This window comes from Hyla sarda, unplaced genomic scaffold (assembly GCF_029499605.1).
Source record: "Hyla sarda isolate aHylSar1 unplaced genomic scaffold, aHylSar1.hap1 scaffold_437, whole genome shotgun sequence".
Classification (NCBI taxonomy): domain Eukaryota; kingdom Metazoa; phylum Chordata; class Amphibia; order Anura; family Hylidae; genus Hyla; species Hyla sarda.
The window spans coordinates 193,913-212,786 of record NW_026610451.1 but is presented as its reverse complement, the minus strand read 5'-3'; the positions used below and the strand labels follow the sequence as shown (position 1 = coordinate 212,786).

The window sequence follows — 18,874 nt, the reverse complement described above, 5'->3', positions numbered from 1 at the left end:
GGGTTAAGAACAATAACTTGTGAGAGCTGAAATGTAAACATCGGACATGTCAGGTAAAATGAGAAAACGAGCACTTACCATGATTCTACCGCGAACCTCATACTCCAGAATAAGGCTGTATCCGTAGACCTCGAAGGAGACCAGTTTCGTGACTGCCACCTTTCCGTTACCCCACTTCTCATTTTTAACGTTGATGGTAAATGGCACCAAATTGTCCTTCTTAGTGATGGTCTTGGTCAGGGTGTAGGTGCAGGTGCCTTGGAAGTCAAAGGCCAGACCATCGAATGACATGTAATGAGGATCACCGGCCGCTGAGCACTGAGCAGAACCAACCGGTTGACATTTCTGGACCCCATCGATGACTTTACACTCTTCATTGGGGCCACAGCTGAACGCTTTACACTCCACCGCCCCGCTGGCTGTACACACACACTGCTGGCTGCAGAGACCACTGGGATAAAACACTTCATTCATCTTATAATATTTATCATTGTACCGGCAGCCACATTGGGAGATCGGAACACAATCTCCACTGCTCAGGATGAAGCCGTCATTACACTCGCATCCCTCGGAGCACCCCGGTTTACATCCCAATGGAGGAGAGAGGGACAGGCATGTGGGGGCGCAGCCCGAGGCGCACACTTCATAGTGACTGTTCTTTGGACAAACTGGACCTGTGGTATAAAGTATTGGAAAGGTTAACTTAATATATACAAAACCATATGAGGAAAACGTAGAGCGCGGTAATGCAAGAAGCCTCAATAAAACTTACTGCAGAACTTTGAGGTCCTCCATGGGTATATGGTAATGCCGGCCTCTTGGCACAAGGTGGCATAACCGGCTATAATTTTGCACAGTGCATCTTGTCTCCCTTCATAGAAACAAGCATCGTACACACAACTCTTAAAGTGCCCCGCTGGGTCTATCTTGGCGTGGCACTCACGGAACGGTCCACTCTTATCTTTAAGGATCCCACATCCTTCTTTGTTGTTGTTGTGTCGCAGTTCCAGCTCTGCTAATTTTGCGCAATCTCCTTTGTCGTCCTCATAACAACCAGGTACATTTTGCACCTTCCAGCTGTTGCCGAATACGGTCGGTTTTGTGGTCAACTGGTTATTTTTCATGAGGAAATCATTATTCTTGTCATTATCGAAGTTACCACAAAGTCCGCAGACTGCTCCGGCATAGGTGCTCGGAATGGTGACGGAAACATAACTGTCCCAGTTGTAGGACACGCGTAGGCCGAAGCTCGTCTGGAATATGGCAAAATAACCTTGTTTGTAGACGGAGAGTTTCCCATTGTCAACCACAAAGGGGAGGTTGGATAAGACTCCATTGATCTGGAAGAAAAGAACATGAATTACTATGGACCCAACAATAGACATGGACCAAGGGCATCCGATTTATGACAAGAAAAACTCCCAGAAGTCTTCACTATTCTCTGCGAGTCTTGGGACGACACAGAATCTGTTCCCTTCTTGCTCATTTCTTATGCCCTCTGAATTGAGTTGTCTCTCTAGACCTCTCGCACACCCACAACTGGGGACACTTTATTAGATGGTCGGCTTTTATGGGCACTCCGCCTCTAGATATCTTATCCCCTATCCAAAAGCATAGGCGAAAAGATGTCTGATCGCTGGGGACCCCCACAATCTCGGCTGTGGCACTCTTCGCTCCGTGCCAGATAACTGGCAATGTGGGGTGGAGGCTCGTGACGTCACGATCATGCCCCACTCGTGATGCCATGGCCACGCCCTCTCAATGCAAGTCTATGGGAGGGGGCGTAACATTCGCCACGCCCCCTCCCATAGAATTTCATTGAGGGGGCGTGTCCGCGATGTCATGAGCTTCCAGAGCGGCACCCGATGCTCTAAACGAATGCCGGGTGCAGCAGGGAGTTACCCTCCCGATCAGACATTTTATAACTTTTCCTTTGGATAGGGGGATAAGATTTCTAGGGACGGAGTACCCCTTTTAACTCTCTAGATTCGTGACCTCAGGTTGTGTGTGCGACTCAGTGGAGCAGAGCTGCAATACCACATACAAACTGAGGACAGGTGTGGTGTTTCTAGAGGAAAGCAGCGCCGTTTTCTTTATCCCGGATGATCCCTTGCAAACCTCAATCCAATTTCTGCTCATTGTTGAGTCCATTTGGGCATTAGGGACCTTCCCACTATTACAAGGGACTGAGGCGTCTTCTTCAAGTCCTAGAGATGTCAGAATGGGAGGAGCCAGACACATCTATCCAGGCTCCTTTTTATCTCTTCCCTCCAGATATCAGGAGACAAATTATAATATCCTGTCCTGGTGATCCAGGATACACAACTTGTTCACCAAATCTATCCCGAGGGACCAATCGGTGTTGGAGATGAATTTATAGCAGAGGCCCCATACTACGTAGATAATGGAGCGGCCCACATCCCAAAACCTGATGGAACAAGATGTCCAAAGGGGTACTCCGGTAAAAAACAATTTTCTTTTATATCAACTGGTGCCAGAAAGTTAAACAGATTTGTAAATTACTTCCAGTACTTATCAGCTGCTGTATGCTCCACAGGAAGTTGTGTAATTCTTTCCAGTCTGACCACAGTGCTCTCTGCTGACACCTCAGTCCATTTTTGGAACTGTCCAGAGCAGGAGAGCTTTTCTATGGGGATTTGCTCCTTCTCTGGACAGTTCCTGACATGGACAGAGGTGTCAGCAGAGAGCACTGTGGTCAGACTGGAAAGAATTACACAACTTCCTGTGGAGTATACAACAGCTGATAAGTACTGGAAGGGTTAAGATTTTTATATAGAAGTAATTTTCAAATCTGTTTAACATTCTGGCACCAGATGATTAAAAAAAAATTCACCAGAGAACCCTGTTAACCAATATAACAAACTATGATTTACGTCCTGTATGAGTGAGAAGCTAGAGGGCGCTGAAGAGTGGCCCAAAGGTTGAAAAGACATTGACTACATTCGTACCAAAGTGATTCCAGGGGGAGAACGCTCAGAAGGGAACGGGTGATGACTGACGTGGTCTGTTCTGAGGGGACTGGCATCTAGTAGGGACTTGGGTGAACCACCTGGAGCCAGAGGGTAAAGGGTTATTTGCCCTGGAAGGTTAGCTAGGCTTCGAGAACAGAAGTGCCCTATGTGTGGCCTAGTTGCCATCTTCATTTCTACCATAATGTTAAAGCCATTTGGTTTGGATTGTCATTGGCTTCCATTCTACTTATTTGGCCCTCAGCACTTCTGAAGGGTTCAGTCACCTTTAATGTCACAGTCCATGACGAACAGCCCAGAATCGGCTGAGACACTCCATGGTGTTACAAGAATGGTGGATTTTACAGCTTTGGCCACAATAGAGTTAATAATTAAAGAGTGGCTCATGTGGACTCCTCTCTTCTTCTCCTTGTGGATTGACTCAGACTAGTGGGGTCCATCATGAAAACAAGTTAAAGACCATCCCCATATGAGAGAACCCATTAATGGAATCTACTCACCAGGATCCTGTCCTTGTACCTCCTGTCGATCACGATGTCGTAGCTACAGACCTTAACTTGGACGGCGGAGACGTAGGACACAACTTTGCTGCCTCTGTTTTCATTTTGTACATTGACCTGGAAGTCGACCAGATCCTCTGACTTCTTGCAAAGTCCTGCAAACTGGTAGATACATGTGCCCTGGAAGTCATATCTCACCCCATCAAAGGTGACGTAGTGGGGGTCTCCGGAGGCCGAGCAGGTGCCATAAGACACCGGGTAACAATTCTGGATTCCATTCACCACAGAACATTGCTCTGAGGACTTACACTTGGTGGCTTTACATTCAACCTTCCTGGTGGTTGGGTTACACACACACTGCTTCTCACACTTCTTATCATCCCAGAACTTCTCATTGGGGGCAAATAATTTGCCCTGGTAGACACAACCACAACTGGACTTGGGAATGCACTTTCCTTCGTCAAGGACATAGCCAGCCTTACATTGACACGACTCCACACATGAGTCAGAGCATATGGATGGTGCAGCATCATCATTGCAGGTGGCAGGACAGGCCCGGGCACAGAGCTGGTACTCGCTTGTCTCAGGACACTGCATCGCTACGGAGACAGAATTTAATAGTTATTGTTTTCCAGGTTATGTTGGTGAATTAAAATGGTAAATTCTGCATGTTATCTGTATGAGATTAGAATAATGAGTATGCTTTGCTTTTCTAGATAGTACCAGTCATGGCCAAGGGCGGCACCATCCCTGGAATACACTAGATGCAGCCTACGGGCAAGGTGGCACCAACACCTAATGCAGCTCATGGACAGAAGTGGAACTCTGTGGAATACCAACACCAGATTCAGGCTATGCACAAAGCTAAAGGTTTGACTACAAAAATCAGACCTATTTTTCAATTCTTACAGAACCATTCAGTCTTATTTCTATGCATGAATAATAAGACAGAAGAACTTACGACATCCAGCAAGTTTTCGCCATTCTCCAATTGAGACCTTGTTTTTCTGGCAGGCGTCGGCATAGGTCTTTAGGCTCTGGCACAGAACTTGTTTGGAGCCTCCATTCATGCACAGATCATATACACAGTTATCCAGATATGTCTTAGGATCTAGGACCGAGTGACACTGACGGAACGGACCGTCTACCAGCTTAGAGATCAGGCCGCAGCTTTGTTCACTTGAGTATGTTCGTTGAGTTTCCAGAGGACACGTCTTACATTCCCCATTACAGTTGTGCCAGCAGAATCTGTCTCCATCTTCAACTTTCCAACTTTTGCCAAAATTAACCAAATCAGGAGCTTGGGTGCCGGCTGGTGTCATCAGGTCATCTGAAGGGTTTCCATTATAGTTTCCACACAATCCACAAAGGCTTCCGAAGAAGCTGCTGGAGATGTAAACTTGTAGGTTGGAGTTCCAGTCATAGTAAACCTTTAAAGAGAAGTCGGTTTCAATGACGATAGAGCCACCAGATTGATATAGGCGGACCTGACCGTCATTCAGACTACTCGGGAGACGCTGGCGTTGGTTGTTCACCTGAAGACAAATAAAGGTAGGTTATGATATGTCAGGTCATTGTGAGAGGTCTTCATGATATTTACTTACACCCCAAAAAACACTTACCCTCACAAATCCATACTCATATCTGACTAAGGAAATAGAGAGCTCGTAGACTTCTACGGTGACATAGCTAACATAGGCCACGCGAGTATTTCCACGGTTTTCATTTTTAGCTTCAATGTTAAAAACTGGGAGACTACTATCTGTGCCACAGGTCTTGGCGATGGTGTAAGTGCAAGTTCCTTGGAAGTCATAAAAGCGACCATCAAATGTGCGATAGTGGGGATCGCCGACGGCATGGCAATAGGCTTCAGATTCTGGCATGCATATTGGCTTCCCGTTGGTCATCTGACACTTCTCCTTAGCTCGGCATTTTACAGAGCTGCAGGACGGACCTGAGTTGACTGAAACAAAACAAATGAATGCATTGGAAATATAGTGAAGGTAAATGGATGGATGGGGTTGGTTATTGTCAGGGACACCCTCAATACTTTATCCCCCATCGGAAAGACCCATAAGCTCACCATTAACGCATGTGGCCGGAGATCCGTAGCTGTTTAGCTTCACAAATCCATAGGACAGCAGCATGAAGGGTGAAGACGGGTTCTCCAGAAGTTGGAAGCTGAATCCTTTCCCAAGTCTCTGAGTCGTCCAGGAATAATCAGTCCCTGGAATCGCACTCCAGGTCAGGTCCGACACCGGGTTCTTATTGAAGCTCACTCTGGAGACGTCTGCGGTCTTCGCGACCAGGGTGCCATAGTTTTCGAATTCTTGCTGACCGTAGATGTAGTAAGAGGAACAGTAGCTGTTGACTGGAGGAATAGTCATGAGGATTGGGTCATACTGGGTCATAAGTCTGTCCTGCCAACCAGTACAATAGTAGAGAACTTGGATCCCAGCACTTGCAGTGAGATAGATGGGGGTCCGCACAGGTACTTCCAGCTGAATCACTTGACCTGCATTTAATTTCTGACTTGACTTCTTGGTTTCAAATTGATATTCAATTTTTGTATCTTCAGCAGCCGCCACAAATACGATATCAGACTTTAGCTGCAAGGATATTGGAGGAATGATGAAGCTGCTTCCCCAGCTGGTAACGGGCCGGAGCTGCTCGTAGACATGGTTACATTTGGTGTTCTTCCATGTGCATGTGTGACCACTCAGTACTGCCACAGGTTTCTGAGATACTACACGAGTACCACTCAAGTTATCACTACTGAGGAGCTGAAGAGCATTAAATGGTTCTAGGAGGACGGTCAGCTTACTACCAGCTGCATAGGTCTTCTCCTGGTACTTGACCGCTCCGGTCAAGAGGATGTCAACATTGGTCGGTTCTTCATAACTGACCACAGAGAATTCCTTGAAGCCATCATTAGGACCATCTAAAGGTGTCACCACGTAGTATTCTGTCCCAAGGTCTTCAATGGGATACACAATGCTAGTATCAGCACTTTGCAACTTGTAATTGAGAGAAAGAACGGAGACTTCCTTGTCGGCTTTGATGCCGATCACATTACATGACTTGGTAGTACCGGGTAACTCCGCACTGGCAGGAATCTGGACGGTGAGCGTTGAGCGCTCATTCACTGTCAAGACTTGTTTGTAGCTGGATTTGTTCATCCATATTGTAACAGTGGTGGACGGATTGTAGCCGGTGATGAAGAGCTGGAAGTTGGCCTTGCTGTAAGTCAACTGGTAGTTCTGCATGAAGACCGTAACAAATTCCTTGCCTAATGGACCGGCTGTACAGACTCCTATAGGAAGAGCAAAAAACATCACAATAAATGATATATAAAAGTGACACCTTCCCTGACATGACGGAAGACGATATCTGCAGAAGATCTATTTCAGAAGTGCCTAAACTGTATGAGCTATTCCTAATATGAGCCGTTGCGTGGAGGCAGAATGTTAGGAGGCTCTGTGGCTCTTATCCCTGTGTTAGGGTGGTTTCACACCACGTTTTGTACTTATGGTTCCTGTATACGGCTAGGAGGAGGGGGGCAGGGCTTAATCGCGGCGCTCGCACTCAGCCGTATAGGGGAACCGTATTTAATGTATGTCTATGAGCCGACCGGAGTGAATCGCAGAAGTGCCTAAACTGTATGAGCTATTCCTAATATGAGCCGTGGGGTGGAGGCAGAATGTTAGGAGGCTCTGTGGCTCTTATCCCTGTGTTAAAGGGATTGTCTGGAGATCCGTCACTGCTGCCATCCTGACAGTCCCGGAGATCAGCGCTTTCTGGACCTATCTCGACATCCAGGAAACTCTGGATCACGGGGTATAGTGGTGGCCCGGCTCAGCCTGTGATTGTCTGATCAAACATTTCCTAGTATAAGGATTGGAGCAGGATCTGGGCTCTGTCAGGACGGCAGCGGTGCGGTATCCGACAGTTAAGGAACCCTTATTTTCTATTCACACCTGAGCAATCTTATCACCTGTCACCCCTTTACACGCAAGGGGTATTGTATTGACCTCTCATACAGCCAAGATCTCCCTGGTGCCACCGGCTCAATAATATCTGGGGAAGCCAACAACTCGGAGCCACGTGATGGTTTCCTGAATGCCTAATGTGACTTGTGCTTCTAGTTGTGGAACCCTGGGAGATTTTTGGACAGTCTTTGGGGAGATGTCCACAAACTGAACATGAAAAATGGAGACCTTGGTTGATTTGTTCCCCACATGATGAGTGATCGTCTCCATCTCTATGTTCCTCCACAATGTTAGTCACAAGGCTACAGAATACATGGCCACCAAGGCAGACGTGGACTCCTGGGGCCTCGTGTTATTGTCTTTAAGGTTATGAGAAGAGTAAATACAAAGGAAACTCCGACTTTATGTGTCACATCGGAGGTGTCGGCTCTATACGGAGACTATGAAAATACTAGGAGGGGTAAAAGAAACGTCTTTATATAGAGAGGAATGAAGGGTGTGCGGCTTATACAAACACTGTGTCAGATAAGACAAATTCCTGCCATTTTACTGCGCAAATAACTCAAGAAATCGATTCCTCAAGATCTCAACGACTGAACAGGTGCAGATTGATGACTTCAGAGACTATTCAGGGTCTGGACTCACCTATCAGGATAGAATGGAGGGCGTACTCGTCTGTATTGTGACCGAGACCTTAAAGGGGTCCTCCGCCCCTAGACATCTTATCCACTATCTAACGGATGAGAGATAAGATGTCTGATCATGGGGGTCCCACCACTGGGGACCCCCGCGATCTCCCTGCTGCACCCGGCATTCGTTTAGAGCGTCGGGTGCAGCGCTGGAGGCTCGTGATGTCATGGCCACGCCCACTTGTGATGTCCTGGCCACGCCTGCTTGTGACCTAATGGCCAAGCCCGCTCATGATATCTCGGCCACACACCCCTCAATGCAAGTCTATGGGAGGGGGAGTATCTATGCCTCATTGGTTGAGTTTAATCTCTAAATATTTGTAGGCATCAATAATGAAATTCCAACCATTGATATTTTAAGTTCCCTTGTGTGTTTTTGAATTCATGTGTGAAAGAACATTCAAAATGCTCGTGGGGAAAAATGTTGCTGTGGATGAAACCCAAAATATGAAAGCAACATTTATAAAAAAAAAAAGTAACTTCACAGAAAACAACATTATTAGAAGCTGCTAAAATAATTGACTTTGCTAGAAAACAAGAGCAAAGAGAATTATCCCGAAAAGTTTGTCAGGCTTCATATAATAAGTCCCCAGTGTCGCAGAAAATGTTATGGGCAGAAGAGACACTCACCAGATGAAAACCGTATACCGCAAAAGAAAATCCAATCACAGACACAATCTAAATAGTAGGACGGAACCTCAACATTGTCTCATACGAATGACAAGATAAATGAGCAGCGCAGGAAGACGTCACATGGTAATTTAAGCCAAATAATAGTAAAACAAACAAAACCGACCGTGTTATTTCAGCAGAATCTGAACAGAAACCAAAGAGAAATGTGATACTGCAACCGAGAAAGGTGAGTGACAAGTCCGAAACTGTATAGGCAGAAGGAATGAAATGGTAAATCTGAATGATTTGATTTCTTATGAAGGAAGTTGTTGAATCAGAGTTAGTTACTGGATAGAGACTACCGTATATACTCGAGTATAAGCCAAGTTTTTCAGCACAATTTTTCATGCTGAAAACACCCCCTCAGCTTATACTCGAGTGAACTCTCCACCTGTTCAGTGGTCTTCAACCTGCAGAACTCCAGATGTTGCAAAACTACAACTCCCAGAATGCCCAGACAGCTGCGGCCTTCGTCATCATCCAGACCCCCCTTTTGTTTTGTGAAGGAAGGGTGAGCTGGTCCGGGCCATCTATGCTGCAGGGACCGTCCGGTGGGGAGGGTTAGTCGTTGCGGACTGTCCATCTTCACCGGACTAGTGACGTTGCCTTGACGATGATTCACAGGGACTTTCATGCGCAGGGATGAATGTCCCTGTGTGTCGTCGTCAAGGCAACGTCACTAGTCCGGGGCCGAGGCCCAGTGCAGAGAAGAGGCCCCCCCGGTTAAGATGGACAGCCGGAACGACTAACCCTCCCCACCAGACGGTCCCTGCAGCATAGATGGCCCGGACCAGCTCACCCTAACTTCCTGCCGAGGGGAGGTGAGTACAAAACAAAAGGGGGGGGGTCTGAATGATGACGAAGGCCGCAGTGGTCATCAACCTGCGGACCTCCAGATGTTTCAAAACTACAACTCCCAGCATCTCCGGACAGCCAATGGCTGTTCGGGCATGCTGTTAGTTGTAGTTTTGCAACGTCTGGAGGTCTACAGGTTGAAGACCCATGGATTGACAGGCGGTGATGATGAAGGGGGGGGGGGATGGGATGATGACAGGCGGTGATGATGAAGGGGGGGATGATGACGGGGGTCTGGATGATGACGGGGGTCTGGATGATGACGGGGGGATGGGATGATGACAGGAATGATGACAGGCGGTGATGATGAAGGGGGGGATGATGATGGGGGTCTGGATGATGACGGGGGTCTGGATGATGATGGGGGGATGGGATGATAGTCGAGTCAATAACTTTTCCTGGGTTTTTGGGGTGAAATTAGGGGCCTCGGCTTATATTGGGGTCGGCTTATACTCAAGTATATACGGGGGGATGGGATGATGACAGGAATGATGACAGGCGGTGATGATGAAGGGGGGGATGATGACGGGGGTCTGGATGATGACGGGGGTCTGGATGATGACGGGGGGATGGGATGATGACAGGAATGATGAAAGGCGGTGATGATGAAGGGGGGGATGATGACGGGGGTCTGGATGATGACGGGGGTCTGGATGATGACGGGGGTCTGGATGATGACCGGGGGGATGGGATGATGACAGGAATGATGACAGGCGGTGATGATGAAGGGGGGGATGATGACGGGGGTCTGGATGATGACGGGGGTCTGGATGATGACGGGGGGATGGGATGATGACAGGAATGATGACAGGCGGTGATGATGAAGGGGGGGATGATGATGGGGGTCTGGATGATGACGGGGGTCTGGATGATGACGGGGGGATGGGATGATAGTCGAGTCAATAACTTTTCCTGGGTTTTTGGGGTGAAATTAGGGGCCTCGGCTTATATTGGGGTCGGCTTATACTCGAGTATATACGGGGGGATGGGATGATGACAGGAATGATGACAGGCGGTTATGATGAAGGGGGGGATGATGACGGGGGTCTGAATGATGACGGGGGTCTGGATGATGACGGGGGTCTGGATGATGACGGGGGGATGGGATGATGACAGGAATGATGACAGGCGGTGATGATGAAGGGGGGATGATGACGGGGGTCTGGATGATGACGGGGGTCTGGATGATGATCGGGGTCTGGATGATTACATGGGGGGATGATGTATTTCCCACCCTAGGCTTATAGTCGAGTCAATAACTTTTCCTGGGTTTTTGGGGTGAAATTAGGGGCCTCTGCTTATATTGGGGTCGGCTTATACTCGAGTATATACGGGGGGATGGGATGATGACAGGAATGATGACAGGCGGTGATGATGAAGGGGGGGATGATGACGGGGGTCTGGATGATGACAGGGGTCTGGATGATGACGGGGGGATGGGATGATGACAGGAATGATGAAAGGCGGTGATGATGAAGGGGGGATGATGACGGGGGTCTGGATGATGACGGGGGTCTGGATGATGACGGGGGTCTGGATGATGACGGGGGGGATGGGATGATGACAGGAATGATGACAGGCGGTGATGATGAAGGGGGGGATGATGACGGGGGTCTGGATGATGACGGGGGTCTGGATGATGATCGGGGTCTGGATGATTACATGGGGGGATGATGTATTTCCCACCCTAGGCTTATAGTCGAGTCAATAACTTTTCCTGGGTTTTTGGGGTGAAATTAGGGGCCTCGGCTTATATTGGGGTTGGGTTATACTCGAGTATATACGGTATTAAATAATCTTTGGCATAAATTAAATGGTAAATGACTTTGGCTAAGTATAATGGATAATGACAATATTGTGCAAAATGTTAGTGAGGGATTAATTAATGTAATATACATTATCAATAAGATAAAGAAAGATCATGTGATTGTGTTTCTTTACTCCTTACTAACTTTTTTATGGTAAAGGTAGGTATATAACATTCTATAGAATAAGACAGGATATGGTATATATATATATATATATATATATATATATATATATATATATATGATCAGGATGCACATGTAGAAGTTATAAATATGTAACTAATGGGATCTGATTTTATCTCTTTGAAGTAGAAGAATTGGGAAAAGTTCTTTCATCCTCGGTACAAGGACAAGGATTTCATAATAAAAGAACTAATCAGTACAATAAATGTCCTACGTGGGACCAAACAACTAACTTGGTAAAGTTTAAATAAAGTAATTGTACTTGTAATGATCATCTTATAAGATGTATTAAAAGCCTTTGGAGTTGAAGCCTCTTCTCTCGTCTCCATGTGTCTTTCCCCATTTTGAATGTGTAACTGATAGGACGGGCTGTGCCCGAGCGTGTGCTGATGTTTGATTGACAGGACCATATGCATGTGGCTAAGAGTAGATGAATACACCGCAGTTGTTTTAACTCCTTAACGATGCAGGACGTATATTTACATCCTATGCCGGTTCCCGCAATATATGTGACCCTGTGTCAAATACCCCGTGTCACATCGGATCGGTCCCAACGGCCATCAACGACCATCAACGTTGGCCATGAACGGACATCACTGATCGCGGTGATGCCCTGTATTAACCCTTCAGACGCGGCGATCAAAGTTGACCACCATGTCTGAAGTGAAAGTATCCCGGCAGCTCAATCGGGCTGTTCAGGACCGCTGCAATTAAATCACGGCATCCCAAACATCTTACAGGACACCGGGGGGATCCCTACCTGCCTCCTTGGTGTCTGATCAGCGAATGACTGCTCCGTGACTGAGATCCAGGCAGGCGCCGATAACACTGATCAATGGCATGTTAATACACACCAGTGATCAGTGTAAAAGATCAGTGTGTGCAGTGTTATAGCCCCTGTGGGAGCTATAACACAGCAAAAAAAGTGAAAAAAAAAGTGTTAATAAAATGTGATTTAGCCCCTTCCCTAATAAAAGTATTAATCGCCCCCCTTTTCCCATAAATAAAACTGTAAATAAAAATAAACATGAGGTATCGCTGTGTGCTTAAATGTCCAAACTATAAAAATATATCATTAATTAAACTGCACGGTCAATGGCGTATACGAGAAAAAATTCCAAAGTCCTAAAAGCACAAAGTGGTCACTTTTTATACCATTAATAAATAAATAAAAAGTGATCAAAAAGTTTGATCAAAACAAAAAAGGTACCGCTAAAAACTTCAGATCACGGCGCAAGAAATGAGCCCTCATACCGCCCTGTAAAGTTAAAAAAGTTACAGGGGTCAGAAAATTAGAATTTTAAACGTATAAATGTTCCTGCATGTAGTTAGGATTTTTTTTCCAGAAGTGCGACAAAATCCAACCTATATAAATCGGGGATCATTGTAACCGTATGGACCCACAGAATTAAGATAAGGTGTCATTTTTACCGAAAAATCTACTGTGTACAAGCGGAAGCCCCCAAAAATTTGTCGCACAATGATTTTTTTTTTCCATTTTGCTGTGGATTTTTGTGTAAAATGACTAATTTCACTGCAAAATAGAATTGGTGGTGCAAAAAATAAGACATAATGTGGAATTTTAGGTGGGAAAGTGAAAGGGTTATGATTTTTAAACGGTGAGGAGGAAAAAATGAAAATGCAAAAACTGAAAAACTCTGAGTCTTTAAGGGGTTAAATTTAAGTGAGTTAAAATTATTGGAAAAAGGCCTATTGGATATTCTTAAATACATTTCTTGAATTAATTTATTAATTAATTTAATTCTTGGGAAATACTTCATAACATTGGATTTTTAATGGTGCCACGTCCATTATCACAAAATGAAAAAAGAAAATATATATTGATCAATATTCAATGACGGTGATGGACGGCGACTACGGAGAATCTAGGAATATAGCTGTATGTGTGTATATAGAGTGAAGGTAGGTACACGATGCTCAAAGAAATACAAAATAATGTTTGAAACTCAGAAAGGGTTAATAACAATTGGTCTTCTATGGAGGGAGATATCAGTATTTAATTCTATATCAAAGTATAGAAAGATAATTACATATTGGGCTATAAATCCATAGATTTCTGGAGGAGATGATTTCACGTGGTATTTTGAGTTATTGTAGGTTGTAGCGATTCTATTGTATTCTTCCTGTTATAAGTTACTTTTAATCTCTTATTTTATTCCAGTTATTTTTAAGAAATTTCAGGTTACATGATGGGTGTTCAATATAATCACAATGGATTTTGAGTTAATTAACCACATAATGTTGGTTCAATTATTAATTGTTCTTTGTTTGACATGTTCAGTATATGAATATTCATAAGGGAAATCATATGTGTTGTGTACGTCTTGTGTGTTGTATACGGTATTACACAAACAAATCTTCATGCTAACGAGTTCACATTGGTAAAAAGGTGGGGAATTATTTTATTCATTTTAATGGAGTAAATTATCTATTCCGCATAAGATCATGGAGCTGCAGAAGGTCACAGAGCTGCAGAAGGTCACGGAGCTGCAGAAGGTCACGGAGCTGCAGAAGTCACGGAGCTGCAGAAGGTCACGGAGCTGCAGAAGGTCACGGAGCTGCAGAAGGTCACGGAGCTGCAGAAGGTCACGGAGCTGCAGAAGGTAACGGAGCTGCAGAAGGTCACGGAGCTGCAGAAGGTCACGGAGCTGCAGAAGGTCACGGAGCTGCAGAAGGTAACGGAGCTGCAGAAGGTCACGGAGCTGCAGAAGGTCACGGAGCTGCAGAAGGTCACGGAGCTGCAGAAGGTCACGGAGCTGCAGAAGGTCACGGAGCTGCAGAAGGTCACGGAGCTGCAGAAGTCACGGAGCTGCAGAAGGTCACGGAGCTGCAGAAGTCACGGAGCTGCAGAAGGTCACGGAGCTGCAGAAGGTCACGGAGCTGCAGAAGGTCACGGAGCTGCAGAAGGTAACGGAGCTGCAGAAGGTCACGGAGCTGCAGAAGGTCACGGAGCTGCAGAAGGTCACGGAGCTGCAGAAGGTCACGGAGCTGCAGAAGTCACGGAGCTGCAGAAGGTCACGGAGCTGCAGAAGGTCACGGAGCTGCAGAAGGTCACGGAGCTGCAGAAGGTCACGGAGCTGCAGAAGGTGACGGAGCTGCAGAAGGTAACGGAGCTGCAGAAGGTCACGGAGCTGCAGAAGGTCACGGAGCTGCAGAAGGTCACGGAGCTGCAGAAGGTCACGGAGCTGCAGAAGGTCACGGAGCTGCAGAAGGTCACGGAGCTGCAGAAGTCACGGAGCTGCAGAAGGTCACGGAGCTGCAGAAGTCACGGAGCTGCAGAAGGTCACGGAGCTGCAGAAGGTCACGGAGCTGCAGAAGGTCACGGAGCTGCAGAAGGTAACGGAGCTGCAGAAGGTCACGGAGCTGCAGAAGGTCACGGAGCTGCAGAAGGTCACGGAGCTGCAGAAGGTCACGGAGCTGCAGAAGTCACGGAGCTGCAGAAGGTCACGGAGCTGCAGAAGGTCACGGAGCTGCAGAAGGTCACGGAGCTGCAGAAGGTCACGGAGCTGCAGAAGGTGACGGAGCTGCAGAAGGTCACGGAGCTGCATAAGGTCACGGAGCCGCAGAAGGTCACGGAGCCGCAGAAGGTCACGGAGCCGCAGAAGGTCACGGAGCCGCAGAAGGTCACAGAGCCGCAGAAGGTCACGGAGCTGCAGAAGGTCACGGAGCTGCAGAAGGTCACGGAGCTGCAGAAGGTCACGGAGCTGCAGAAGGTCACGGAGCTGCAGAAGTCACGGAGCTGCAGAAGGTCACGGAGCTGCAGAAGGTCACGGAGCTGCAGAAGGTCATGGAGCTGCAAAAGGTCACGGAGCTGCAGAAGGTCACGGAGCTGCAGAAGGTCATGGAGCTGCAGAAGGTGACGGAGCTGCAGAAGGTCACGGAGCTGCATAAGGTCATGGAGCCGCAGAAGGTCACGGAGCCGCAGAAGGTCACGGAGCCGCAGAAGGTCACGGAGCCGCAGAAGGTCACGGAGCCGCATAAGGTCACAGAGCTGCAGAAGGTCACGGAGCTGAAGAAGGTCACGGAGCTGCAGAAGGTCACGGAGCTGCAGAAGGTCACGGAGCTGCAGAAGGTCAAGGAGCTGCAGAAGGTCACGGAGCTGCAGAAGGTCACGGAGCTGCAGAAGGTCACGGAGCTGCAGAAGGTCACGGAGCTGCAGAAGGTCACGGAGCTGCAGAAGGTCACGGAGCTGCAGAAGGTGATGGAGCTGCAGAAGGTCACGGAGCTGCAGAAGGTCACGGAGCTGCATAAGGTCACGGAGCCGCAGAAGGTCACAGAGCTGCAGAAGGTCACGGAGCCGCAGAAGGTCATGGAGCTGCAGAAGGTCACAGAGCCGCAGAAGGTCACGGAGCCGCAGAAGGTCACGGAGCTGCAGAAGGTCACGGAGCCGCAGAAGGTCACGGAGCCGCATAAGGTCACGGAGCTGCAGAAGGTCACGGAGCTGCAGAAGGTCACGGAGCCGCATAAGGTCACGGAGCTGCAGAAGGTCATGGAGCTGCAGAAGGTCACGGAGCTGCAGAAGGTCACGGAACCGCATAAGGTCACGGAGATGCAGAAGGTCACGGAGCTGCAGAAGGTCACAGAGCCGCATAAGGTCACGGAGCCGCAGAAGGTCATGGAGCTGCAGAAGGTCACGGAGCCGCAGAAGGTCATGGAGCTGCAGAAGGTCACGGAGCCGCATAAGGTCACAGAGCTGCAGAAGGTCACGGAGCTGCATAAGGTCACAGAGCTGCAGAAGGTCACGGAGCCGCATAAGGTCACAGAGCTGCAGAAGGTCACGGAGCTGCATAAGGTCACGGAGCCGCAGAAGGTCACGGAGCCGCATAAGGTCACAGAGCTGCAGAAGGTCACGGAGCTGAAGAAGGTCACGGAGCTGCAGAAGGTCACGGAGCTGCAGAAGGTCACGGAGCTGCAGAAGGTCAAGGAGCTGCAGAAGGTCACGGAGCTGCAGAAGGTCACGGAGCTGCAGAAGGTCACGGAGCTGCAGAAGGTCACGGAGCTGCAGAAGGTCACGGAGCTGCAGAAGGTCACGGAGCTGCAGAAGGTCACGGAGCTGCAGAAGGTGATGGAGCTGCAGAAGGTCACGGAGCTGCAGAAGGTCACGGAGCTGCATAAGGTCACGGAGCCGCAGAAGGTCACAGAGCTGCAGAAGGTCACGGAGCCGCAGAAGGTCATGGAGCTGCAGAAGGTCACAGAGCCGCAGAAGGTCACGGAGCCGCAGAAGGTCACGGAGCTGCAGAAGGTCACGGAGCCGCAGAAGGTCACGGAGCCGCATAAGGTCACGGAGCTGCAGAAGGTCACGGAGCTGCAGAAGGTCACGGAGCCGCATAAGGTCACGGAGCTGCAGAAGGTCATGGAGCTGCAGAAGGTCACGGAGCTGCAGAAGGTCACGGAACCGCATAAGGTCACGGAGATGCAGAAGGTCACGGAGCTGCAGAAGGTCACAGAGCCGCATAAGGTCACGGAGCCGCAGAAGGTCATGGAGCTGCAGAAGGTCACGGAGCCGCAGAAGGTCATGGAGCTGCAGAAGGTCACGGAGCCGCATAAGGTCACAGAGCCGCATAAGGTCACGGAGCCACATAAGGTCACGGAGCCGCATAAGGTCACGGAGCTGCAGAAGGTCACGGAGCCGCATAAGATCACAGAGCTGCAGAAGGTCACGGAGCTGCATAAGGTCACAGAGCTGCAGAAGGTCACGGAGCCGCATAAGGTCACGGAGCTGCAGAAGGTCACGGAGCCGCATAAGGTCACGGAGCTCTCCAGATCTCATAAACTGAATTGAAAAACTCTGGTACTGGAAATGGTATTTTTTATACACACTTCTTCATTTGGGATAATAAAAAAATTGGGTAATAAAGATTATTTTAAAAGTTCGTATGTTAAAAGGAATTCATGAGTAATTAATAAAGGGTTTAAGGTTATATCTAATAAAGTATTTATCAATATGAAATAAAGATAAGATTGTTATGAGATATGCTTAGATAATGATATGACGACAGAAGAATAACTTATTTTTCAGACTTGTTCACTATTATATTATTGATATTTAAAATTCGAGGTCAGATGTTTGGTTCAAATATGAATAGTCACTGTATACTGTCTAGTATATGTATCATAATAATATTTCTAATGAGACTTATATTTAGGATTATAAAGGTGTATATGATATGATGTGGTATATTGTGATTCATATATTATAGGAATAGTTACCAATATTTGGGGTATAGATTAGGGAAAAGATTTTTGGTTTTTTGATAATTTTTTGCTATTTCCAAGTCAAGTGAGGATTCCAAATAAAACAAGAGATTGATATTGATATGTGATGGGATCCAGGTAAAACAGAAGGGAAATGGATACGTTTTTGGACAATTTGCTATTTGGATTGTTCTAACGTCATTACTGAGATGGAAAGGCGGAGTCAAGTAAAAGATGACCGTCGGCTGTTGTCTCAAGCAAGGAGCTAAGGAATGCATTGGCCGACATTTATCATTGTCTTTAGACTGGTTCTTGTGTCTACAAAAGGCGCAAAAAATGGGGAAAGCAGGGTTTATTTGCGCCTTTTGATTTACACATTTCTGCTGATTTTGAGTTGCAATCCATTGATTTTGGTGAAACACAGGACATGGAAGGGATTTATGAACTGAGCCTTTTTGTGAAAAGGTGCAAAAAAGCCACTGAAAAGTCTCTGAAACTACTCCAGCCCAGACTTAGATTTTTGGTATATGTGAAGAGGGAAATTTCAGTAAATGTGACCTGCACAAAATTTATCAAATACTCTGTGGTCATTTCATTAACTTGGTGCTCCTACACATTACAGCGCACAAAAAAAGGTGTTAAAAAATTATAAATGCTTCACTTACACCTACATGATAAATGCTTGACTTACACCTACAATGATAAATGCTTCACTTACACCTACAATGATAAATGCTTCACTTACACCTACAATGATAAATGCTTCACTTACACCTACAATGATAAATGCTTCACATACACCTACAATGATATATACATCACATACACTACAATGATATATACATCACATATACTACAATGATATATACATCACATACACTACAATGATATATACATCACATACACTACAATGATATATACATCACATACACTACAATGATATATACATCACATATACTACAATGATATATA

The 18,874-nt window shown here is 47.0% G+C and overlaps 1 protein-coding gene across 1 annotated transcript in view; it reads right to left on the bottom strand.

The window, feature by feature from the left end:
- Positions 1-18,874, bottom strand: part of LOC130334539 (IgGFc-binding protein-like) — a 67,057-nt gene that overhangs the window by 25,324 nt on the left and 22,859 nt on the right. The window contains exons 2-7 of the mRNA XM_056553892.1: positions 5,574-6,803; positions 5,113-5,453; positions 4,452-5,025; positions 3,491-4,089; positions 773-1,340; positions 79-674 (exon numbers count right to left, since the gene is read on the bottom strand). Coding sequence (XP_056409867.1) covers positions 79-674; positions 773-1,340; positions 3,491-4,089; positions 4,452-5,025; positions 5,113-5,453; positions 5,574-6,756 — 3,861 coding nt within the window. The 5' untranslated portion in view covers positions 6,757-6,803. The remainder of the gene's footprint in view (positions 1-78; positions 675-772; positions 1,341-3,490; positions 4,090-4,451; positions 5,026-5,112; positions 5,454-5,573; positions 6,804-18,874) is intronic.